Source organism: Vidua chalybeata, chromosome 20 (assembly GCF_026979565.1).
Source record: "Vidua chalybeata isolate OUT-0048 chromosome 20, bVidCha1 merged haplotype, whole genome shotgun sequence".
Lineage (NCBI taxonomy): Eukaryota > Metazoa > Chordata > Aves > Passeriformes > Viduidae > Vidua > Vidua chalybeata.
In genome coordinates this window covers 8200034-8224441 of record NC_071549.1, presented here as the reverse complement: position 1 = coordinate 8224441, position 24408 = coordinate 8200034, and the positions used below count along the sequence as shown (strand labels likewise).

General features: G+C 46.7%; 2 protein-coding genes across 8 annotated transcripts in view; both read right to left on the bottom strand.

Annotated features, from left to right (window-relative positions):
- Positions 1-21: 21 nt before the first annotated feature.
- Positions 22-7279, bottom strand: LOC128797974 (aldehyde dehydrogenase family 3 member A2-like). Of its 7 annotated transcripts, none has more exons than XM_053961018.1 (12): positions 7170-7279; positions 6322-6495; positions 5736-5967; positions 5554-5639; positions 4468-4676; positions 4199-4316; positions 3961-4102; positions 3651-3817; positions 3427-3526; positions 2787-3022; positions 1720-1843; positions 22-1458 (listed from the first exon to the last, which is right to left on the bottom strand). In XM_053961018.1, exons 2-11 carry the CDS (start codon positions 6481-6483, stop codon positions 1763-1765), a joined length of 1533 nt encoding a protein of 510 aa, XP_053816993.1. In that variant the 5' UTR covers positions 6484-6495; positions 7170-7279; the 3' UTR covers positions 22-1458; positions 1720-1762. The 7 variants fall into 7 exon arrangements, with proteins under 7 accessions (XP_053816993.1, XP_053816994.1, XP_053816992.1 ...); XM_053961019.1 differs by lacking the exon at positions 7170-7279 and adding an exon at positions 6984-7066; XM_053961017.1 differs by lacking the exon at positions 7170-7279 and adding an exon at positions 6675-6951.
- Positions 7280-11371: 4092 nt separating this feature from the next.
- The window catches only part of ULK2 (unc-51 like autophagy activating kinase 2), a 36659-nt gene continuing 23622 nt past the window's right edge, over positions 11372-24408 (bottom strand). Inside the window, exons 16-28 of the mRNA XM_053961323.1 lie at positions 24197-24334; positions 23041-23186; positions 22750-22830; positions 19744-20030; positions 19434-19627; positions 18691-18800; positions 17735-17887; positions 16900-17108; positions 15469-15647; positions 14501-14619; positions 13991-14148; positions 13327-13462; positions 11372-13237 (exon numbers count right to left, since the gene is read on the bottom strand). Coding sequence (XP_053817298.1) covers positions 13170-13237; positions 13327-13462; positions 13991-14148; positions 14501-14619; positions 15469-15647; positions 16900-17108; positions 17735-17887; positions 18691-18800; positions 19434-19627; positions 19744-20030; positions 22750-22830; positions 23041-23186; positions 24197-24334 — 1978 coding nt within the window. The 3' untranslated portion in view covers positions 11372-13169. The remainder of the gene's footprint in view (positions 13238-13326; positions 13463-13990; positions 14149-14500; positions 14620-15468; positions 15648-16899; positions 17109-17734; positions 17888-18690; positions 18801-19433; positions 19628-19743; positions 20031-22749; positions 22831-23040; positions 23187-24196; positions 24335-24408) is intronic.

The following is a 24408-nucleotide window of genomic DNA, read 5'->3' as shown; positions in this document are numbered from 1 at the left end:
GCAAGGACTTACCACACTCAGTTTATTATTTAAATTATCAGTGTTTATTTAGTGGCTTGCAAAATGTATCATCAAAAGGGCTTAGCACATGGATTTTCACCAGACATGAAGAAATCCCACTTATTGCACAATAAATGTAATTTTCTACTCTGTATTAATTGCATTTAGTAATAATTTTTCAATTTGCTTTAACATTAATAGTTCTAAGGCTCTTTCACCTTCAACTCCTTCAGCATCCTTCCCCCAAGCTAGAACAAGCCCCACATTATCCCCCAGTGCAAGATTACAGAGTCCTGAGAAGCTCGAACACGAAGGAGCACACACTTACTCTTCCAGTAATTGTTTTCCCTTGGAGGAATCTGACCAGGAACAGCTTTGTACTGGCTTTGGCTGGGATGAAGTTAATTTTTGTGTTAGACACTGAGTTTCTTTGTAGAAGGATGGTGCTGTTTTGGGTTTGTGACATGGGGAGTTATGGTGTTTTGTCTTCCCAAGTCACCACCAGGTATGATGATGCCCTGCTCTCCTGGGGATGGCTGAACACCTGCCTGATGAAGGGAATTAATGAACAAATTTCTTAATTTGCTTTGATCTGCCCGCAAGCCCAGTCTTCACTTCACCTATTGAACTACTTTTATCTCAACATACAAGTTTTCTCACTTTCTTCCAATTCTCTTCCCCATCCCACAGGGAAAAAGCAAGTGGCTGTGTGGGGCTGGGCTAATCCACAAGGTATTTGTCATTCCCACTTCTCTGAACGGGCCTGGAAGTTCTTTTGCTCCAGCTTGAGACACTCAGCACAATACAGGCAGCGCAGGCATCACCTTTGGAATTTTCTAACTGCTAAATAACTGTTAAAGGCACTTGATGAAACACAGAACCCAGCAAGCAGCCTCTGACCAGCTGTGGATGATTCTGGATTGCAGAGATGTGAGAATGTTTCACCTCAATTAAATGGCAAGGGGAACCTCACTGGGTTTATTCACAGCCACCATGCTTGGCCAAATGCATCGGGCAGCCTGTCTCAGGCTTGTCACCAAGAGGGTGGGTGTTCAGACCATCCCAAAAACTGCAGGGAAAACACTGTCAACCCAAGGATTGCTGAAATTTGGTCACTGAAGGAAGGTGAGTGGTTTGGTGCAGGACACTCTGTGTCCCTGGAAGCTCTGCATGGCATGGGGTGGAGGTAGGGACTGGAATTTCTTGCTCTGCAGTCCTCCTTCGGAGAGCTTGTCCCCACTGGTCCCTCTGTTCCAGCATGGCTTTTAAGTAAACAGGAATCTGAGCCTTCTCGTGGTTAGTGCCTCTCTAAGGCTACTCTGTGTGCTCGACAGCTCACTGAAATCACCCAGAACAAAAGAAAACAATGACTTCCCAGCTTAAGGAAACAGACACAAAGCAAGCACCCAGAGTATGACGTGCACATGGTGCCTTCTCCTCTCTTCATCAGTTAATCACCTGTGAAAGCAAAACACAACACCAACATCCCGTGAAGGATCTGCTGAGACAAAACCAATTCCCTTCTAGAACAGCCTGAAGCAAAGCCCCTTCAGTCAGGGCGTTCCCCAACGTGCAGCTCTCCTGCCCCTCAGCATGCACTGGTTATCTCAGATGCCAGGGAAAACATCGTGCTCTGGCTCAGCCCCACATTCACTCATCTATAAAGCTTTTCCCAATCTCAAACTAGGTCTACACAGAGGAGAAGAAAAAGGTTCCTACCTCACTGTGACAGCCACAGCAGTGCTCTGAAACCTGCTCCTCCTTACCACCCACTGGGCCAGCCCAGCCTCTGCACAGCCAGCACAACCAAGAGGGCTTTTCTCTTCAGCACAGACTGGTGGCTCTGAGAAACCCAAATGATTTCAAGATGCTGTGAGTTTCCCCCCCTCTCACTGCCCTACACAGGGCCTGCCTCCCTGGCTGCTGCCTCGAGGCCTGAGCCAGTTCTTGGCTCTTACATCTCTTCCTGGATTATGTGGGCAGGTTATTTCCCCTGGGATGTTGGGCTCCAGAGTGTCTCCTTGCAGCAGCAACTAGACAGACTGAAGGGCAGAGTTCTGATCCACTCTGCCTCCTCCTGCGCCCTCAGGAGCTGCTCCCTTAAGCTCACTAAACCCCATGGAGCAGTCAGTGAAGGCACATGTAGTGTCTGGTATGTCAGACATGGACAACCAACAGTGATCATGCTTAGAGATTTAGATCTTGCTCCTCCACCTCAGGAGGCATCCTGAGCCTCCTGTAAGCCTCTGCCTCCTGCAGAGAGGAGAGGACACCCCACCCTTCTGCACTACCCAGCTGGAAACAAGGGAGGAAATGGGAATAACTGAGCTGAGGTCAGACAGGGGCTGCAATGGGCGAGGAGGAACAAGAGCTGGTCACAGACCCCGGCTTTGGGACACAGCTTCCCTCCCCAGGGTGCCACGGCACAGACTGCAGCTCTCTGGGCTGTGAGGCAGCTCAAACGCTGCTGAAGGAAGCCCTGGAATGGAAACCACGCCTAACTAGTCCAAAACTACCAGCCTCTGCCTCTGGAGGGAGCATCCCACGGGTGTCACCTACCAGGAAAGAGCAACAAGGAGTACAGCAGCCTGCGAGATCTCTCCGGGGATATTCCTATTCTACAGACAGCTTGCAAGAGTGAGAAGGCAAGAATTTAAGGTGGGACAAATATCATAAATCTCAAGACAGAAAAAAAGGCCAGGCTTCACAAAAGGGCTGCAGTTGCAAAGAACAGATCAGATAAATTGCACGTGCACTGCCATGGACAGCAAAGACCCAAAACTCACCTTAATCATCACCGCTGCCACAACCCCCAGCAGGGCCAGGACAAAGAGCCCAATTCGGGCCTTGTTAAACCGTTTCAGCAGGAAGAACTTGGCCCAGTCCACCTTCTTCTGGCTGCCAGGTGGGTACCGCATTTTGTTGGCGCTCTCCATCTTCAGGTCCTTGATCAGGCAGGCGCGGCGGTGGGAGAAGGTCTCGAAGCTGTGCTTGCCGTGGTAGGCGCCCATCCCGCTGTGACCTGAGGGACACGGCCAGGCAGCTCACTCCTCAGGCTCAGCCAGCCAAAACTCTGTCCACTTGAGGACAACTCAGCAGCACTTCTCAGTCTCTGCAATGTCCATCTGTACTCCAACCCTCTTCCTCCTCACCTCATTTCTGATTGCAGCTAATGGTTTTAATGCACCTTTTCCCAGCAGGCTGCACTAAATGCTTCAGTCTTTCCAAAAATACACCCAAAGGTTTTTCTCTCCTGGCCCCTGTCCTAAAGCACTCCAAGAACTTATAATTACTACCAAGACCTGCTGCACTAAGACTCTTGAGCTGTAGGAAGCACAGGGATACCAAGACACAAACCATGAGTTGTTGTTCCCTGGGACACACTGTGCAGTAAGTCCCAACTCTTAAAGACCTCCAGTAACTTACCAACACCACCAAAAGGCAAAGTTGAGAGGAAGAAATGCATAATGACATCATTTCCAGTCACACCACCGCTGGAGGTTTCCGAGATGACTCTCTTGATTAACTAGAAAAATACACAAACCAAAAGATTAAAAAGGCTCAAAGAAGAGACCAGACCATGTAACTGGTACTGGGAAGGGAGCTACATTTCAACAACGTTCATCTCCTCTGGCACAGCCCTGACCCACCTGCTTGTTGTTGGAGAACACATACAGGGCTAGGGGCTTCTCCCGAAGGTTGATGAACTCAATGGCTTCCTCCACGCTCTTCACAGTCACAATGGGCAGCACTGGCCCAAAGATTTCCTCCTCCATCACCTTGGACTCCGGGGAAACATCCGTGAGGATGGTTGGTGCTGCAGCAAATGGGAAAATGAGAACAGCAAGAGCAGGACACAGACCTGGCCCATCACAGGACATTGGTCAGGTAAGGCACAGACAAACAGACCCCACAAAGCACCCACTAACACCTCCCCTCCACAGCAGCTGCCAGGAGCACCTATGAAGCAGGAGGCCTCATCAGTCTCTCCCCCATGAGCAATCTTCTGCCCTTCCAGCAGGCTCTTGACCCTCCTGAAGTGACGCTGGTTGATGATCCTTTCATAGTCCGGAGACGACTTCACGTCCTCCCCATAGAATTCCTGACAAAGGGAACAGCAGAAACAAAAGTGCTCAGCACATCTTCCAAGGAATCACACCTGGGACAATCTCCACAGCACGAGGGACTCCTCCCCCACCTTCAGAGTCGCCTTGATGTTCTCCACCACCTTGCTCTGGATGGATGGGTCACACAGGATGTAGTCTGGGGCGATGCAGGTTTGCCCACAGTTCATGTACTTGCCCCATGTTATCCGCCTGTGAGAAGGGAGAAAGGGACGTGGTTTCTCCATGCTCAGTCCCTTCCCCAGCCCTCAGCCCAGCTGCCAGCACCTGAGCTGGGGATGCTGGCCCAGAGATCTCCCCTTGCCCTGCTGCTGAGGGCCCATCAAGGGTGCAACAACCTGACCTGCAGGCGACAGCCAGGTCACAGTCCTTGTCGATGTAGCAGGGGCTCTTCCCCCCCAGCTCCAGGGTGACAGGGGTCAGGTGCTTGGCAGCTGCTGCCATCACAATTTTGCCCACTGCAGTGTTGCCAGTGTAGAGGATGTGATCAAATCTCTGGGTCAGCAGCTCGGTTGTCTCAGGAACTCCTCCAGTGACCACAGCATACAGATCCTGCAGGGCAAACAAGAGCCTGAGTGTTTCTTTGATTCAAAGCACTTGCATCAAGGCAGCAGCTCTGCCTGTGGCAGAGGGCAGACTTATTTGTGGCCTACTTCATGATAAGGACAAAACAGAGTGGTATCAGAGATATGCTCTGCTCCTTCCCCTGAAATGAAGATTCATTTCCCATTCTGTGCCACATGAACTAAAACAAATGAAGGCTGAGACCAGGGTTCAGTTTGGCTGTGGAGCTGCTCCCACATAGGGAGAATCAGACACATATGGCTGCCAGGCTCTCCCAAGGGCTCCCTCCTTCTCCTGCTCCTGCCTCCCACCTAGAGAAGGCTCTAACTCCCTGGAGGAAACTCCATAGGGCCCTGTGCAGTGACAGCAACAGCTTATCTCCGTGACACAGTGCAAGGGATGACGGAACTGCCAGGCAAGAGGAGGAGGAACAACACCTCCTCCCACGAGTGCAGTTCAGCAGGACATGAAAACCCAGGACATGTTGCCATGGAACACAGAGTGCCCAATTCTCAGGAAGAGCCAGGCACCGCCAGCATCCCACACAGCCTGTGCTGACCTAAGGGCATCCCCAGCACAGCTCCAAAAGAGCAGCTCCTGCAGTGAGAAGTACATACACACCTCTCCATATGGTCATGGGTGTCAAAAAGGCTGTCACACTGCAGCAGCGTTATGTAAGCCCATACACAAACACAGGGAGAATTTGTCAATGCACCTTTGGACTCTAACAGCAACTCAACCCTTCCTGTGCCTCCTGCTTATGCTCCTTTGAAGGGAGCAGGCAATGGATTTGGCTCGAACCTGCAGGAGCCCTTTGGAGCAGGACAGATCCAGACTGTCATGTCAGGCACGGGGCCACACTCACCTTGTCCAGGTACTGTGGGAGGAGCTCAGCCACCAGCCGAGCCGTGTTCTCGCTGACCTCCGACGGCTTCACCACCACGGCATTGCCTGCAGGGCACACACAGCACGGACACTGAGCCCTCAATCCTCTCCCCCACACCCAGCCACCAGCCCACCAAGGCCGGGGCCGTGCTGGAGCCCCACCTGCTGCGATGGCCCCGATCAGGGGCTGCATGACCAGCACAAAGGGGTAGTTCCAGGCCCCGATGACCAGCACCACGCCCAGGGGCTCGTAGCCGATGTAGGCCTCGTCCCTCATGGTCAGCAGGTTCTTCTTCACGGGCTGAGGGGCTGCCCAGGACGGCAGCTTCTCCATGGTGAGGGCCAGCTCCCCCAGCACGCCCAGAATTTCATGGCTATAGGCGTTGTGCCCACACTGAAACAACAGGGAGTTTGGGGAAGGGATGGAAGAGGCACCCACCTCCCTCAGCCACCATCACAGCCCTGCTGATTCAAAGTGTCTGCCACTGGCAGTGACAAAGGATCCCTGGTCAAAGATGGCCAGTCTGGGTGTGTGAGGCAGAAGCCAAAACCTGACAGCCAGGACTGCCTTAGACTAACTCCTTCTTAGAAATGGTGGCAGCAGACCTTCGCAGGCCATAGTGGGAGCCAGGGCCAAGGGATCAAAAGCCATCTAGCACAGCAAAGGCAGCCCTTGGCCTTCCCACCTTCCCTTCAGGGCCGACCACTCTCTGTGCCCAGCTGATGGGAGAAACTCCCCCACCCAGACCTTGTTCAGATCCGCCTTGAGGGCTGCCAGGATCTCCTTCTCCTTCTCCTGCACCATCCTCTCCAGGGCCTTCAGCTGCTGAATCCTGAACTCCAGCGGGCGGCTCCGGCCCGACTGGAAGGCGGCCCTGGCCCGCCCCACGATCTGCTGCATCTTCTCCATGGCTGCTCAGCGCTGAGGAGACACCGGCGACCCCCAGCTCACCGCGGGCCCTCCCCGGGCCGCACAGCCCGGCTTGTCCCCGAAAGCACCGGACGCGCTCCCACCCCTCAGCCGCACCCCCCGCCCCAGCTCCAGGCAGCGAACCCGCCGCCGTTCGCCCCTAATTCCGCCGCATCTCTCTGAAGCCTTACGTAATTCCCGAGTTAGAAAAGTTTGAGAAGCAGCGTTGGTGGCAGCGTGGGGATGTCACCGAGGAAGCCGGGGCTGCTCCCGGCGGGGCGGAGCGCACCGCGGTACCGAGCGACACCCGGCGAGGACACGACGGGATGGGGACCCCCCGTACCCCGCGAGGAACCGCGGGGACCCCCGAGCGACACCGGCGCTGAGGCCACAACCGTGGCAGCGGCTGCGGCACGGTGGCTGCCAGCCGCTGGTTCTCCCCCCGGCCGGTGCCCTCCGCCCCGGGCAGGACCCTCCGCCCCCGCGGCCCCGCCGCCCACCGGGGTCGCCGCCGCCGCAGCCGCTTCCTCTTTCCGCTCACATGACGGAAGCGGAACGGGCGAGGCCGCGGGGCCGCCGCTCCCCCCCCCCCCCCGCCCGGTGGTGCCGGTGGCAGAGAGGAGGAGGAGGAGGAGGAGAAGAAGCGGAGCGGGGTGAAGGACGCGTCCCCGCGGTACCGCCGCTACCTTGACCGCCGCGCTCGGGGGTGCTCCTGGCCGTGCTCGCAGCGCTGCCAGGCTGCCGCAGCGCTCCGCGGGTCTGGCACTGCCGGGCCGGTTGTGAAACGCTGCCGGGGCGTGGGGCTGCGCTGGGGGCGGAGGGCAGAGTCCCTGCGGAGCCTTATCGGGGCAGCGAGCGGGGAACGGACGGGGCAGCGGCTCCTGCAGGTGGCCCTGCCCTGCTCTGCCACGGAGGGGGAGCGAAGCCTGGCAGGTGCTGTTTTGGGGGAGGCAGGAAGAGCCCGGCAGGACGGTCGAATTAACCTTGATACGGTCGTGGCGTGGGAAGCGAGCCAGAAAAAACGCGGAGAAAGGAGCTCGGGCAAGGCTGGGCACATTCCGGTTAAAATTAGACCTGCCACAACTTGTTCTAGGAAAAGCACGGTGATTATTTAAAAATTGCATGCAGGTTGTTACACACTGCCTCTCATGACACGATTTACCCAGGGCCTTTACTGCTAGGGCTCCTCGGCTGCAGCTGTACCCACTAAATCCATGCCTGCTGCACCTCCTTGCCACACAGGGCTGGCACCTTCTCCTGCAAAGTTTAATCCCATTTTCCCACATCAACACGGCCCTCTGAAGCTGGGAGTGCCTTTTGGCTTCAGATTGTGCAGAACCACAGCTCCCCCCCCAAAAAACCAAGCTTGCCTTCTGTGGTCAGTTGGCTTCACTAACCCCTCCTGGGCTATGTCTCAGCAGGAACATTTCACAAGCTGTTATCACAAATTTTGGCAGTAATCACCCTGATACGGAGAAGAATGACACAAGCAACTGCTAAAACTTGTGTGCAGGAGGCAACATGAGAAGGAAAAACAGGCTGAGCTTGACAGGGCCCTTCCAGGTGGTGTAAGGAGAAAAGCTGGGTATGCCTTGAAGAAAACATGGGTAGAAGCAGGAATGTTCCTCACAGGACCATTGCCTGATGGAAATGCTCCCCATTATCCTGTCAGCATCCTTGCAGGCACAGCAGGTTGGAGCTCTGTGCAGGCCCAAGGGATTTTGGATAAGGATTAATGGTACTGCAATTAGAGTAAAAGCCTGAGCTGTCAGCATGGAGCATTACACTGTGCCTGGGGAAATGGGGCTGCACTGCACCCACCCAGGCTGGCAGCACGAGCAGGGAGATGGATGGATTCTCCAGAGCTTGTAAAATTCTCAGCCATCAGCCCAGAGGGTTTTCATGTCACAACAGTGCTGCTTGGCAGCACACACTGGAAGCAAATGTCCCAGCTCCCAGTTATCCCACTGGTCAGTGGGGATAAACCTGTGCAGCATCCTGGGAGGGAGTCCCCTTTGGTCCTTGCTGGGGACATCTTCTGGCCAGCTGGGGACAGGGAACAAGGCTGAGGGCTTTTTTAGCATTGCAGAGTCTCAGCTGAGTGAGACATGTGGATTCCAGGGAAGTGTGGGATCTCGAGTGAGACAGAGGAATACCCCGTGCTCCCCACGCCTTGGGAGCTGGCAGTGTTTTCTATTTTAATTCAATCACTAAGAAACAATGAAGGGAGCTATTTATGGGAAAGCAATGGTACTCCGGAGGAACTGGGAGGTGAGCAGTGCTGAGGGGGGGCTCTAAATCTGTAGTTACAGCAGCAAGAGGTGTTTTATTGAGAAGCTGAGCTCAAGAATTCCCCCCTACCCTCACTCCTTTTTGCCTTCACTCCCCTCTTGGAGTCAATTAACAGCAATCAGACAGGCTCCTGCCCTGGGGAGCAGCCCTTTGTGCTCATCCTTACCCTGCTTCCCAAAAGCACCCAGCAGAGCCTGGGGAAGGAAGACTTTGATTTGGAAGATAAACTGTGCAGTATTTGGTTTCAAGAGTCCACCAAATAACACAGATGATCAATAAATGTCCTTTTAGCTGACACACTACAGTCACAGAATTTTCAGTTACAATCCTTAGTCTCTGCTTAAATGTCTGCCTAGTCTCAAATTCCAAGTGTTTTCTGGAAGTCACATAACTCAGCCAGATCCCAAACCCAAGCAGCACTCGACCATAAAAGCGGGTACAGAAGATGAACAACAGGGAGAGGTTTTTAGGGAACCTACAGGGATCAATGCAGCTCAGTTCATTTATGGCATCACTTGTTTTGAAAGCTGTGGCTGAGCTCACATTCGCAAGAAGGAGATACTGTGTCACACACAGCCCTGGTCTGTGGGCTGCATTGTGGCCAGAGTTCAGGCCATGGAAAATGTGAAAGGGACACAAAGAAACAATGGGAATGATTGGCACAAGGACTGCAACAAGACTCAACAGCCCCACTGGCACTCGGCTGGCTTTCAGGCAGCAAGGAGGGGGAGCCTCCTGTGCACAAAAGCCTATTGAAAAGGTGTTTGTCCCAAGGAGCAGCGCCAAGGCTTCCTGCAGCTGGGCTCCAGCTGACTTGGAGACCTCAGGAGAGGGGTTACCCTGATGGACTCCACTCCTCTGCAAAAAGGAGGAGCTGTGCGGGCACTCTGGGAAAAGCCACGGCCAGGACCGTGGCTCAGGTCAGATGGGGAAGTTCAGGATAAAAAGAGATTTGCTTAAAGACTTAAAAGGCATCCTGGACTGTCAAAAGAGATAGTGGCAAACAGAGCTCAGAGAAGACAAAAAAGTCAAAGGATCAAAATTTAAATTAAAAAGCCCCCCAAAATAGAGGAGGAAGCAGGAATCAGAAAGGAGGTGGGACACAAGTCAGGTCACAAGCCAGCTTATCTGAATTTCAAAGCCTCAACAAGCTTTGGAAGCAGCACGATCCAGCTTTCACTTTTTCATCTAGGAAGATGAAAAGCAAGTTTCCCTTTTTGTTGTAGCTGGGCACAGCACTGGGACATGGGCGAATCACAAGTTATTGACTCTGAACCCCGAGGAGATGTGCCAATAACTTGATGTAGCTGTACAAGATAACGGCAAGAACTATGCAAAACCCAGGCAGTCCCAGGAACAGCTCCCTCCTCAAAATGCTCTTTAGAATAACTTGTAGCATCTTAGTTGCAAGTTACATTAACAGGATTTCCTCCTCTGTGTCAGAGGAAGGGTTGAAAGTTCAACTTCTTGCTTATGAAAAGCAGCAAATGTCAGAATCAAAATGTGTTTTAGATTCCTCAGCTGACATTTTGTAAAATGGACAGAATGGAGCAAGTGGACAACACTCAAGGAGATGCTGGAGAGCTGAGCTAGAAAAGCACAGCAAATCTCTCCTTTCAAGTTCTATCTTTTAAAGGTTGGGGGAAAAAGGGTATTTATTAAAAACAAGCACCTGCTGTTCAGCACAGAGAGCCAAAGACAGAGGACAGCTTCAGGATCTTTGTGGAATGAGTTTATGCAGAAAGACAGGCCCTGAACATTGGTCTCCTCCTCCTGAAAACAGCCAGCAAGAATAGCCCTTTTCTTCTCCTCCTGTTTGTGCAGCTGTAGCCTTGCTGGCAAGAGGGGAAGGAGAATGAGCTTGAATCCTGAAAGGAAAGAAAGAAAACCAACAAAACCCAGTGAGTTCTTGAGAAAAGCAGCCTATCTCCTAGACTTGTGCATTAAGGCTGTTGCTTTGTTCCTAGATTTCAGGCTCAGACATATCATTAGCATTCCCAGCTCACTCCTTCCTTATCCTCTTTACGTGCCACTCACAAGTGGAGGGGTTTTTAATAATAAATTGGAGAAAATTTGATAGTACAACTCAAAAATACAATATCCACACAGCAGCTACCTCAGCATACCTCAGCTGGGCAGAGGGTACAGGCTCTGAGGTGAACAAAGCCCATTTTTTGTCAGCTTTGGATAGAAATTGTAACTTCCTGCCAGCTTTTGTCAATTAGCTCTGTATTTGCTGTTCTGGCAGCCCAAACAGCTCCCCTTTGCTAGAAGCAACAAATAATCACCTTGTTGAAAGATCATACAGCTGTTACCCAGGATCCTACTTTGCATTTTCATCTTCCAAGTTAAAAAAAAAAAATAGGAAAAAAAAAAAGATTCAGGGTAAATTGTCTTCCTAAAGCCAGGGAAAAACAAACTCAGGGACACTTTGTGCCTGAGCTATCCAGAGATAATGAACTCAAGGATGCTGCCCCATCCTGCCCTGCTGGCAGGGCCAGCTGCTGAGGGGAACATTCAACAACAACTTTACCCAGGCAAGTAGAGAATTTTTCCTAAATTTAACACCTCTGGTCACAGAGACACAGAAACTCAGTTGTACCATAGAAACACTTCTAGTGTCAGTATTTATTTTTACCTTAATATACATTTATACAGGCCATAATAAAAAGGCTATTACGCAACAGTTCAGTGAGTTATTACCTAGTTCCAAGAATAATGCATGCAATTACAAAGGAGAGGTAGAAACACCGTATTAAAGACCTAAAAATACAAACATTATAAAAACAAACACTTTCAAATTAACTGTTGGAATTTCATACAGATAAATAAGGTAAAAAGTACATTACTCTGTCAAAGTAAAGGAAACACATGGTTATCCCAACACTGAAACAATATTTTGATGTGTAAGCCCTGTACAACTTTGTCAAATAGTTCAGACCACTGTGTTTAAGAGAATTAAAATGATTTTGTCCTGGAGAATGGTTTATTCAAGTATTCAAGCAGTTGAGTAACAAAAAAGTCCCAAAAACAAAGTATAGGAACCATTTCCAGAGAAGCTGATCTGCCTAAATACTTTGCAAATCGCTGTCCTGATGATCTCATGGGATGCTTGAAATGACAATGCCTATAAGGCTAAATGAAGCTTCCCACCTCTCCCCCAAAATGCACACAAAATAATCCTGATTTTTCACACACTCTATATGTAGAGATTCTACATCATTTTATCAGCATCTCAAACCACAACATTATTTTATGGTTTGTTTTTTATTTTATCTTTTTTTTTTTTTTTGCATGGTTCCTTGCAGAACCTTTCAGTTTACAGTATTTATTGTAATACTGCCCAAGAAACAAACTACAGAGAACTGTCACTACACCCCTAAAGACTGCAGGCATTAATGCACATATTGCATGCACAACAAAAGATGCAACCAAATCTATAGAAAAAACAAACAACCAGCAACTCAACATTGCTATTATTGAGAAAGTCCAGAGCAGTAGTTACTCAAGTATTAGACAAATAGGTATAAAATGGAAAGGTTCACATGAATACAAGTTTTTACACAGTTTGTTTGAAAGTCTTCTAGAAGCTACATTTGAAATTCTGAAAAGAATTTTATGTACACTGAAATGAAATTCAGCCAAGTCCATTGTGCCTTCTTTCTCTAGATTTTTTTTTTTTAATATAGTTCTTCAAAAATGAATATACAGTTGCTTTAGTAAATTAGTGCAAAACAAAATATTTTGGAAGAAGATCATCAAATAGTATCCACATCAGCTGAAAATCCCCTGGGGATTTTGCACAGATGGAAAGAATTTCTTCCACCCCCACTTTTCCCCTGGGGTAAGAGCGTGTTTGCCATCCCTTCATATGACAACCTGAGCCATGTGTACAACAGGTGAGCTCCAGACAAGGCAGCTGAGCCCCAAAAAGCTTCAAGCAGCACTTGCACATGGTTAGGGTTTCCCAAATTCACTCAGCCACATTTTACTGAACAGCTTAAAAACTCTTGAGGGAATCTTCTGAGGGAAATGTCTTTTTTGTACCTGATGCAGAAGGATCAGCTCTCTAAAAACCTCACGAGGGAAAAACAACAAACCCTGATCATTCAAGTTCAAAGCACACGTACAAGGATCAGTTTGAAATGTGAAGAGAGATTCTTTTAAATTCTGTTGCTAGGAAGGAAAAGGAGCTGCTGGATTGGTAAGGCAAGTGTACTTTTGGAATTTCTCCTCTTTGAATATGCTGCTGTTTCTTTGGTAGTCACCACAGAAATGTAAGAATCATCTTCCACATGGGGCAGAACAAGGACAACAATGAAGCTGTAGTGAAAAAAGTGCAGTATCACTGATGTGGTCCCTTATGTTCACACCATCTGGTCCTCAGGATATTCCTACTGCTCATACACAGCCACTGTGCTGTAGCAGAGTGCAGAAAGCCTTCGCTCAATGCTGGATTTATCTGCAGAGACAGGCACAACACAGGTGATGACCAGACTTATTTTACAATGAATTAATTCCATGCAATTTTCATTAATCAGCTGAACTTACACTTGTGTACATTTTCTATATCTGCAGGGTCTTGCAGTATTTTAGCCAGTCCCTCCAGCAGCAGGGCTGCCTTGTGGTATCGATATGTGATATCTTCAGTCTGCTGGAACATCTCATCCAGAGCTGCTGACTGCACCTGCAATCAGTCAGGACATTCTGTTTCAGAAACTCCGTTAGGCAAGTAGCAAAATGAAAAATTCAGAATTAATCACCTAGAAGTGTCATTAAGAAACTATTTTTCAGCTTTGATTTAGCTGATGTGTTGTTGTAACTAAGATAACAAAATGAAGGTGGAAATAGATGATCTTTAAGGTCCCTTCCAAACCATTCTGTGATTCTGAGAGGACACAGCACCTGTACTGTGACAATATTCTGCACAAAAAAATCTATAAAAGCACTTTTTGATATGAATAAATATGCTCATTCTCACACCTGCATTCTCTTGTAAAGAAACAAATTAACTGTGCACAACACCACCATTATCAGGGTTAAGCACAACATTTGCCAGAATCTTTTGTGTGACACAAGAATTCCCTCTCATCACTAAAGCAGTTAACTTTCCTTTGTGGCCACTGACAACAACAATTCTATTTTCTGGTTATGTAGAAGAGATCTGTGAGAGAAGGCAGCAATTCCTAAAGTTCAGGGAAGAGGAGGGACTCACCATTTCCACAGCACAGTTGTAGATGAGTTTCTCTGCAGTTACACTGTTGATTTCATCAATGAACCTTTGCTTGTCCGAAAAGAAACGATTCAACTTTTCTGTCAATTTTTTGCACATTCCGATACAGAATTTGTATCTCTCGTTGAGGCTTTTCACAACTGGGAGAAAGGCAAGAAGATTTTGAAAAAAAAAAAAGCCAAACAAAACCCAAACAACTCAGCCTAAGTTCAGCTTTGCAAAGTAAACTTGTTTGAACTAGTAGTTTTAGTGTTTATTTACTCCACCACTTCAATGACTTGAGTATGTATCAAATAATTTCCATTTCAAGTTAATGAATACCCATTTCCTAACTGTTTCTGGCTGTTTACTATGAGAATTGTGCAATTCTACATATCTACAGTTCTCCTGCAGAGAAGAAAAACAAAACAAATGTTGCAACTTCAACTTTCTGGGTGTTGTATCAGCAAAGAAAATTCACAAGTAAAGCAAATTAGATGATGTTGCATCTACCTTGCTTAACAGCAGTGGATGGGTTCAGTTTGCCAGATTTGACCTGTGCTTTGGCCAGATGCAGAGAAGATGCCAGTAACTGGGCAGCTTTCATATACAACACCAGCTGCTCCACTTGTCTAGGGAGAAGAGGGGAAAAAAAAAATTTTGCATCAAAATACCTTTTTTGAACGCAATCAAGCCAGGGGCAGACACCACTTTTGAATCACAACACCCCACAAGACCCAGCAACAGCAGAAAATGAAGAGAAATGTTTAAAATGCAGCTCCACCCCTCCCCTCCCTTCCCAAACACTCAGTCATGGGGTGAGGGGACATCTGCTCATTTAGGAGCTGCAGCAGCAAAGACAAACTGCTTTAAATGCAGACATTTGAAAAAGGAGCACTTATTTGTGGGGACTCTCTGCCCGAGGTCAGTGTCTCACCACAAGTGACAGGGTGTACTTTTCATTTCCTATCCCCCTGGAATTCTTTCCGTTGTGAAAGGCAAACACTTTACAGGGGTTTTCTGTTGGGTTTTTATTACTTCAGGAAGAAGGCAGGAAGTAGAACTGCCCTTTCCGACCACTTCAGATTTCTCATATTTCTCCTTGCTTTTGATTTGGTATTAGGGCTGATTGACTGTTTTTTCCAGTGAAACCAAATTTGGACACTTCTTCTCCCCTCCCAACCTCCACCTCAGGGCTTCAGTCAACAGGAAAGGATGAGATCTGCCAGAAGCTGGCACACAAATTTCCATGCTCAGAAATGCACTGCTGCACCTCAAGCCTGAACTCAACACTTTCCCCAGAAAAGTGGCAGACCAGAAAAAAAAAATCTTTTGTCTTTGCTCTGTCTTCAGTTGTTAAAAAAATAATTCCTATAAAGATTCTCTACAGGAAAACAATCACTCCCAGCAGAAGGGTAGAGTTTCAATACATTTTTGACGTGTTGGATCTTCACTAATTCTCTATTTGATTGCATACTCACCCCCATTCTTTGCTGAGCTGGCTGATCTGATCCACAACGATGCTCTCCTGGATCTGGTACAGTGACACAGCAGAAGTGCACAGGTCTGGGTTTCCTCCTCTCACTGCTGTCAGATCCAGAACACACTCTGTAAATGTCAGCATCATGTTTAGGTGACGCAGTGTGTCTGTGTGCTCTCTCTGTCAGAGGGAAAGATGACAGCAATTTAACCACTCTAAGCCATCAGCCACATTTGAAACTCTTGTTAATCATTTAAAGGTTTCTTGCTATGTCAGTTCTGTGCAGGAATCACATCGTGGTAGAGGCAGCATTAGGGATGGCAGAACCAAATGGGCCCCAACAGATCTGAACTTGTTCTCTTCTTTGTTAATGAATTCAAGAGATTGTAGCTTATACTTAAGAGTCTTTCAACAAAGCCAAAGGAATTGGTACATGGAGTTCTGTGTTGAAACCTGAGGAACTAAAGGAATCACAAGTGGGACAAATGACTTATTCTATTATCAGCAACACAAAAGTATGCTTGGCACTTGTGTGAGGAGCCAGGAGGAACATTTGGCTTTTATTATGTAATAGACTTAATACCTCCAAAAGAACTTATCTGCCTCACTCTGATTTACACTTGGTTCTGGAATTAAATTGTGTTAAAAGGTGGCTGTTACCAAAGTTTACACTTCAGACTAAAAACTTCAATTTGAGCAAACAACTCACTGCTGCTCTGTCAGTAAAACACACAGTACACATGCAGAGTTTCTCCTCAAAAAGAAGCCTTCAAAACTAATCAAACATATCTTAGCAATGTTTATAATATTTTCACTAATAATACAAGTCTAAATACATTTAAAATTCTATCTGTGGGAAGAATACAGTGTAGTGTTAAGCATTCATGTTATAAGAGATATTCAATAGGGACCCAAACACCTTCCAGCAAGATGTGAATAAGAAACCAGAACAGCAATCTGTCTTGAGAAATGTACACTCCAAGAATAGCATTCTGGTGAAAGACCACCCCAATTTGTGTTTTTAAAGGGTCACTCCCCCACACATCTTAAAAAAATATAGGACAGTCTTCCCACAAGTAGGACTGAACATCATTCCCTGGCTGTGAAGAAGCAATGAAATGCCCAGAGGGGCTTGGTTACTGTCAGCACACACGTCCACTGGCATTAACAGTGGCCTCTCTGGGAGGCTCTGGTGGACAAAAGCTGTCATGTTCCTCTGGTTACCTATTCAAACATATGAAATGCCAGCAATAACTACCAAAGAGAAACTGGCAACTACTGATACAGCAATATTTTCAAGATCCTCAACAAAAAAAACCAACAGGCGAGACAGCGCAAAGGAAACTACAAAGTACACGGAGCAATCCTGCTTTTATCACATCTGTTCCACCAACATCACACGTTAGAAAACATGAAATGATTGTTTCTATACCTCCATTAAAGTTTCCTCAGGCAATTCAGGAGCTTCAAAAGTGATAAAGCCCTCTAGGCTGGGAGGGGAAGTACCATAAGGGATGTACTTCAGACTCGGAGCCGCCTCCGCCCCGGGAGGAGAGGAGCCCATATAAATCCCAGGAGGAGAGCCCATATAAACACGGCCACTAGTGGAGCACAGAGACCCTCCAGAGCTGTTTGATCCCACTACAAGAGAAATAACACACACATTCAGTCTGATTCAGCACTGGGTGACAGCAAGTGACACATGAGGAGCCAGCACAGAGACCCCATGGAAGGCTCTCCTCACTGCTCCTTGCATGGCTCTGCAGGGAGTGCAGAGGATGAACTGTAACAACAGTGACAATTCCTAACAGCTCTGGGATTTATGGCTGACAAGGACTTCAGCTTGTGCTGTGGTTCACACTGCCCACCTGAAGCCCTTAACCTCGAGTTCTTTGATACTTGGCAGCACAGCTGATTCTTGCCAAAATGCAGGCAGCTCCCACCCCTGGTGTGCTGCTTCTGGGACAATGCATGGCAGCAGGCAAAAATCAGAATTCTGACTTTTCTTCTCCACCTTTGCCATAGAGCTCACACTCCCAGTGAGGGAGTAAAGCTGGGTACACAGGAGGTTACTCACTGCTGGATTGTAAATCTGTGCCTCTGACCCTCTTTAGGGGGGGAAAGGCAGAAACCATCTGATATTAATCTCTACTTTCCAGAACACTTTTACTGTAGGCCCTGTGCAAGGCAGCAATCAGGCCCCAGAAGTGGACAAACCCAAGTGCTGCCTTTGAGAAATGTCCACACAACTGCCAGGGAAGTCTTACCTGAGGTGGTTCTGGTTCTGAGGACCATGTGGGTGCAGGTGGGAGGGGTGGCACTGCTTGGAGGGGACCCCACAGTGAACATGACAGCCCGAGAACTTGCCCCACTTGCCATGGATGGAGTTGCCATTGCAATTCCATAGGCTCCTGCTGGAGCTGGGAAGACAACATTTCAGCAAGTCAGTCCCTGTTCCATATAATCACACCACGAAGTAATTATATGCAGCAAATTGGAGCACTGCAACACAATGTGCTTTGATGCAGATCCAAGCCCTGGACTAGTTAGAGGTTCTCACAGGAAATAAAAGAAGCTGAGTGGACACTCTTGGTGAGACACAGACAGTCAAGGTGCAGCTTAATGTATATTTTTACTTTCAATATCTTAATGTTCTACTCTCACCCAGAAAAGAGCAACAAAGACTCCCTGAGAGCCTGAAGATGTCAGCAAAAGACACAACAGAAAAATTCTAAAGGCAGATCATGACAGATCTGGAGGCTAAAGACCAGCCCTGTCTGCACAACTCCTTCCACTTGCTCAGAAGGGAGAACTTCTGGTGGCAAGGGACAAGCTCAGAAAGTAGAAGAAAAAAACCCAACCAAACACCCAGAGTTACATAAATTTGCTTTCATATGAAATTAAGGTGGAAAATGAAAAGCCACAAATGCTAAATTAAAAATAAAACCAAACCAGAAAATCCCAAACCCTTCCAGCCAGCACGGCCAGTCAAGATATTTCTGTGTTTAGCACAGAAATAAGTATTTTCCTGTCTCAGTTATTTTTAAAGTTATGCTAAAGAAATGGAACAGATCCCCTTAAACATTAAAAAAAGCCTTCTGTGCTGAGGCTAAAAATGGTCAGAACCAGTTCTCCAAGCTGGAAGCAGAACTGTGATCCAGCTGGCATTCCATAAAAAACCAGGCACAGGGAAACAGCTTGGATGTATCACTCTGGTCCTCACCTGTATCCATTGGCCTCTCTGTGTTGAGACTGTCTGTACTGCCTTGGTATAACTGGCCCCCAAGGGTTGTCTTTACCTGTTGATCTGACAGCTTCCCAGTACTAACAGACCTGGACAGGAAAACATAGGAATTCCCCCCCAAAAAAAGGTTATTCAGGAATATCATCCAACTTGCAACTAAGGATAACTAAGATTCTTGGTATTTACTACAGAGAATTTTTCAACAAAAATAGAAAAAGTATTGAAATCTTGCTTGTTATCACGGATCTTCTAAAATAGAGCAAACCATAAAAATAGAGAGACCTTTTTCTCTTGAAAAATTTATATTGCAAATTTTGTCATAGAGATTTTTAAGCAAAAACTGAACAGGCTTTACAGAGGCAATGAAATTCCAGATTCAGCTAATCAAAACAAAAGGGAACTAGACAGCAACACAAAGTGCTCCAGGAAGTCCCTGCTATATTTATAGCCAGTACAAAATGTTTTTGTTGCACACACCAAAGCTCAGCATCCCCTCACAGCTTTTTCACCCTCTGAGAGTTGCTGTGTGCAGTTCTGCTGCCCAGCTGCCTCCCCCAGGATGACAAGTTTCTCCTAAAGCAAATGGGAGAGCTCTCAGTTATCATTTAAACAGAGGGCTTTGGGGAAATCTCTCTTATAAACACCTCACCTACTCAAAGATGTCCCTTCCTCTTTCAAAATTAGGCCTGAAATTTGATGAAATGTTCTGTTCCAGTGCCTACCTGCCAAAGGTGGTTTTGCTGTGCTGTTCTCCTGCCTGTTTGTCAGCTGCCTGGCTGGAGTGGAAGTGTGTGAAGTCCCTTGGGTCAGTGATATCTTTAGGCTGCAGCGGGGTTTCGGCCAAGCCCTGGCGATTTGCCAGGGCCAGCAAGTTGGAGGATGCTTGAGTTTTAGGTATTTTGAAAGGAGCTGTTGCCTTTAAGAATCAAGAGCAAGAACACACCAAAAAAAAAAAAAAAAAATCAAAGTTAGACCCCCAAAACATTCTTGGTTTCAGACACTGTATAACTGAGAACTGCAAATTTAACAAACCTTAGTGGGAGAGCCGATGATTGTTGGCAGTGGGGTTTTGAAGAGCCAGTCTGAGCTCCTGGGTGAGGATCCCATGTGCTTGGTAGGGGATGTTCCCAGGCTACCTGGCCTGCTTGGCTGTGGAGAATGACTGTATCCATACCCAGCATAGGATGGGCAAACTGGGTCTGAATGCTGCTTTCTGAGCTTCTGCTTGTTTTGGTAGATATCTGTGAGAGTAGGAGCACTCTGCAACCTCGCTCCCATCAGAAGTGACTGCGGAGACTGAGATGGTGGTATAGGAGAACCTGTGGAGATGACAAACAATAAGGTAAAATTCTGTTTGCAGTGCTTGCAAAATATATTGATAAAGCCCAAAATTCCAGAGAACACCATTAAATTGCAAATATTGCAATGTATTTGATCATTAGCTCAATAGATAGCAAGGAGAATGGATTTGGCCCATGGATTATTTGAACTATTGCTACACCACACTGATGAGACCCCCAAGCTGCCAAATAGGCACAATTTCAGGCTGACAGCTGTCCTGGCAGCTGCAGTACATCTGGCAACCTGCACCAAGACAAATAAAGTGGTTGGATTCAGCAGGAATGGCATAACCAGCATTGAAATCCCAGGCTGAATAGAGGTTCTCAAGGCCTGGGATGATCTTCTTGCAAACAAGAGCATGAATGGGACATTGCATGTTAATGACTTGTTTTGTGTGTAATGGCTTCATTTACAGACAAAGGCAGCTCATGTTCCTGCAAGAAAACTAGGAACTAAAAAGAACCAGATTATTCAGATGGAACAGTTTGGGGACATGACTTTGAGCAGTTGTTTACTTTTTAGTCTGTCAGACTGAATCTTTTTTCAAAAGCTGACAGAGGAAGTCCACACTTAGGTACAAGTGCAGTCTCTCCTAAAGCAAATGGGAGAGCTCTAAGTTATCATTTAAACAGAGGGCTTTGTATAAACACCTCACCTACTCAAAGATGCTCCTCCTCTTTCAAAATTAGGCCTGAAATTTGATTAAGTGTTCTGTTCCTGGTGTATGTTGTTATGTCTCATGATAAGGAACTGTGCAAAGTTACAAACAGTACATCAGACTTCAGCATTATGGTCATAAGCTTCCCAGAGAAAATGCCTGCCTGTAACCTCCAAGAACTGACACTGAAGTGAGTTTCACTCATGTTTTAAGAAAAAAAAAAGAAAGAGGGAAAAACTGAATCATACAACTAGAGAAGGTTTCTAAAAGCTGGCCACAAGAATCTTCTGAGAGAGGCTTCATTTCAAACATGTCTGCTCAAAAAATCCTCCCCAAACCTCTTGCAGTTTGCTCAGTGAAGTGCCCAGCTGTTACAAGACATCTTTCAGACTTCCTGAGCCCATGTTTTTGCTAGTTGGATTTTGCTAGTTGAATATGAGCTACTTCATCTTGATTTCATTCCACTCCATTAGGCAGTATGTTTCAGAACAGTCTGTCTGCCTGCAGCTCTAGCAGAGGGATCAAGTCTATTTCTCATTAATTTTCCAGCCAAGAATTTGCTTGCCTGAAATCCCTCTGCTTGTCTGTCTCACAGCACTGGGAAGTCTTCACCTGTCATTTTAGAATCAGTCTGAAATCTCACTGGTTACTGTTCCAGTGCTGCTGCCACCCCAGGGAAGGCTTCTGAATTAAAAGCGTGGCCTCTGCTGCCACTGGCAGCAAGAACAGCTCAATTAGTTCAGAAGCTACATTACGAAAGACATCTTCAGTCCTTAGAAAAATCTCAGTTCAGATGACCTCACCTCACCCAAAGCAAAAAACTGCTTCCCATACCCATTAAAATGCTGAGAAACAGACTCGCTGCAATTTGTGGTATTGTACAAACAGAAATACCACTGCAGTCATTTCAAATTAAGAAGTGAAACTAAGGAGAAAAAGAATGCAGAAAACATATGAAGAAATGAAACATTAAAACACCTGCCAGCCATAAAAACAGTGCTGTGGTGTGTTACAAGTTAGTTTGATATTGGCAAAAGGCACTAAACCAACAGCCTGGCAAAACTCTATCCAAAGTAAAGCTGCAACAAGGAAAGCAAACACAGTGCTTTGTATTCTCTCCACACACACCCCTTTTCACTTTTTGAGAGACCATTTCATATCGAAGGATTCACTCATTCCTTTTGTTGAGCCAGCCAATGGCACAGAAATTATCAAGGCAATTTTTGAGACACATCACAGAACTTATTTCATATGGATGAAACCATTCCCAGACATGGCTACTCCAAGAAGTGAAGGCTCTATCATGTCCAGATGGTTTTGGACAAGAGTTAAATAGGACAAAAACTCACAATGCAGTTTCAATATCACATCATATAAAGTCAAAATAAAAAGTATAACTAGTATTTCTGCTAGAGAAGAAAATGCACCCAAAATGTGCACAGAGCAGAAGAACAAGTTGCTGAGTTGCATATTCTTATACCCAATCCTTCTGGCATTACAGTGCAATTCCATCTTTAACAGTCTCAGAACATCTTCAAGTCCTATTTCTTCCTGATCTTTTTTTTTTTCCCTGCTGGCATGCCATAATGATTTATGACTTGCAAAGCTTGCTGACTGCTTAGCAACAGGAACATCAGATCCCGGCCGATTTCCCAAGGGAATGACGAAAATGTGTTGCACGCTGTGCATTGGCAGCTCTGCCTCCCTTTTCTGAGAACTGGCATGACAGAGCTGGTCTATCAAAACCAGATTCTGAGAAGCATGTTACTACCATTCATTATAAACCAGCCCTGGTTGAAGACAGGCTTCATCAGAGTTGCTGTTCCATCCTGAGAACAAGAAATTTCAGTTGCTGAATTATTGTGTAGGGAATTAGTTATGGGCAAAGGTGTCACCCAGGCCACAAATGGGCTGTTTCCACAAAAACTCAGTGTCTCCTATTAACCCATTCTAATGTTTGTTGGCTCTCCTACCCCTTCACAAAACGCTCTAGAAGCTCTATCAAAATAATGCTGATTGTATTGTCCAAAGTCACTCACCTGAGAAGTTTCTACTCCTTGATTCATGTCCTTGGAGTTGTCCACAACAACAGTGCCCAAGCTGCTCAGGTATGGTTCCAACTATGCAAACAAAACCAAAACGTGGATTTACACTTTCTACTTCACTTTCAAAGATAAAGCAAGTGAACACCTAGGTAGTTTACTTCTGTGAGCCATTTAACAGAAATTATTTCTGCACATGTGACCTGGCCAGGCAGGCTGTGGTTTAAGATTAATTTCAAGCAAGAATCAGATAAAGCTTTACTAATTGCTAAGCATTTCTGTGCTTACCTAGTGGTGAAGGAGAGTATGGTCTGGAAGATCCTGTGGACAGCCTGCGCCCAACGCCCTGGGCAGTGTCAGCTGGCACTGGAGAGCACGAGCCCATCTTCATGAACCCCATTGGGCTGGTGTTGGAGCGCCTCACAACCCCGGCTCTGGCAAGGGAAAGGAATGGTCACACACACACACACTATGCTCACTGGTTCCTTGAGATGTGCTTCAGAATCCCCCCTGAGGAGTCTGATCAGTTAAAGGAAATACTGCTGTTTCAAGAGAAAGCTAAGAAGTTAAGCTTTCCATACTGACAGTAATCAAGATTTAATTCCCTTTGTTACCACAGACTTTTAAACTCTGAATGCCATAACAGTCTGTTAACTGGAGAACATTAAAACAGACTTCCCTTAGTACACCCTAATCTTCAAAAACTTGGATCATCAATTTTTTTTATTTCACAACCAAGTATTGCTGTAAATGCCCATTTTTTAAACAGCAAAGATTCTGACAAAATTTTCATGTTGTGTCTGGAATACAGATCAGATAACTGAAAACAGATTATTTAAGGGAAAATCATTTCCCTGAATGTAGCAACTATAATCAAATCAGGGATCCTGGAAAAAATATGCAAGAAGCCCTGGGTTTTGTTTTTGTAAAGATCTCCAGAGTTCTGAGTAGTCTATTTATGAGCCTTTGACCTTCACCAGCCTGATCCTGTAGACCACAAGGCAGAGAACAAGCCTGGCTCACTAGAGCCTCATAATGAGACAAGCTGGTTAACTGGCATGCCAAAAATTGTTTCCTTGATATTCTACAGAACAAAGCATTCATCTCATCACTACATGTGTGAAAACAAAACATAACTTATTACTGACATTTCAGTTCATGATGTAATGCCATGCAATACACAAAGAGCAGCAAAAAAGCAAGACTTCATCTTTTTACCTTCTTGGGCTGCATTTCGAGTGAAAGAACAAGCTCATTTTGTTTTCATGAAATATTTCAAGTGCCCATCCAACAATCTTGAGATTGTGAAGGGCTTTTATTTGTTATCATTGAAACGTCTCTTTAGCGTAGAAAAAAAATGACATCAGCAAGAAAGCAGGGACATCTGCCAGGGTACAAACACCAAGCAGAAGCAAGATAGGGGAGTTAAAAAGCCCAGCCTCACCTGGGTGATCCGTGGGGGTTTGACACGGGGCTGGCAGTGGAGGAGAGGTTCTGTTCTATGCGCTGGTAATTCCGGAGCTGGGTGGGAACCGGGATCGGCGCCGTCTCGCTGCGGGGGGACACGGAAGGCTGACAGTGCCTGAAGTTGGAAGGTGTGGAGACAGGAGATGGAGACAGGAGGTGAATACAGGTAGGCAGGTCTCACTCTCTCAG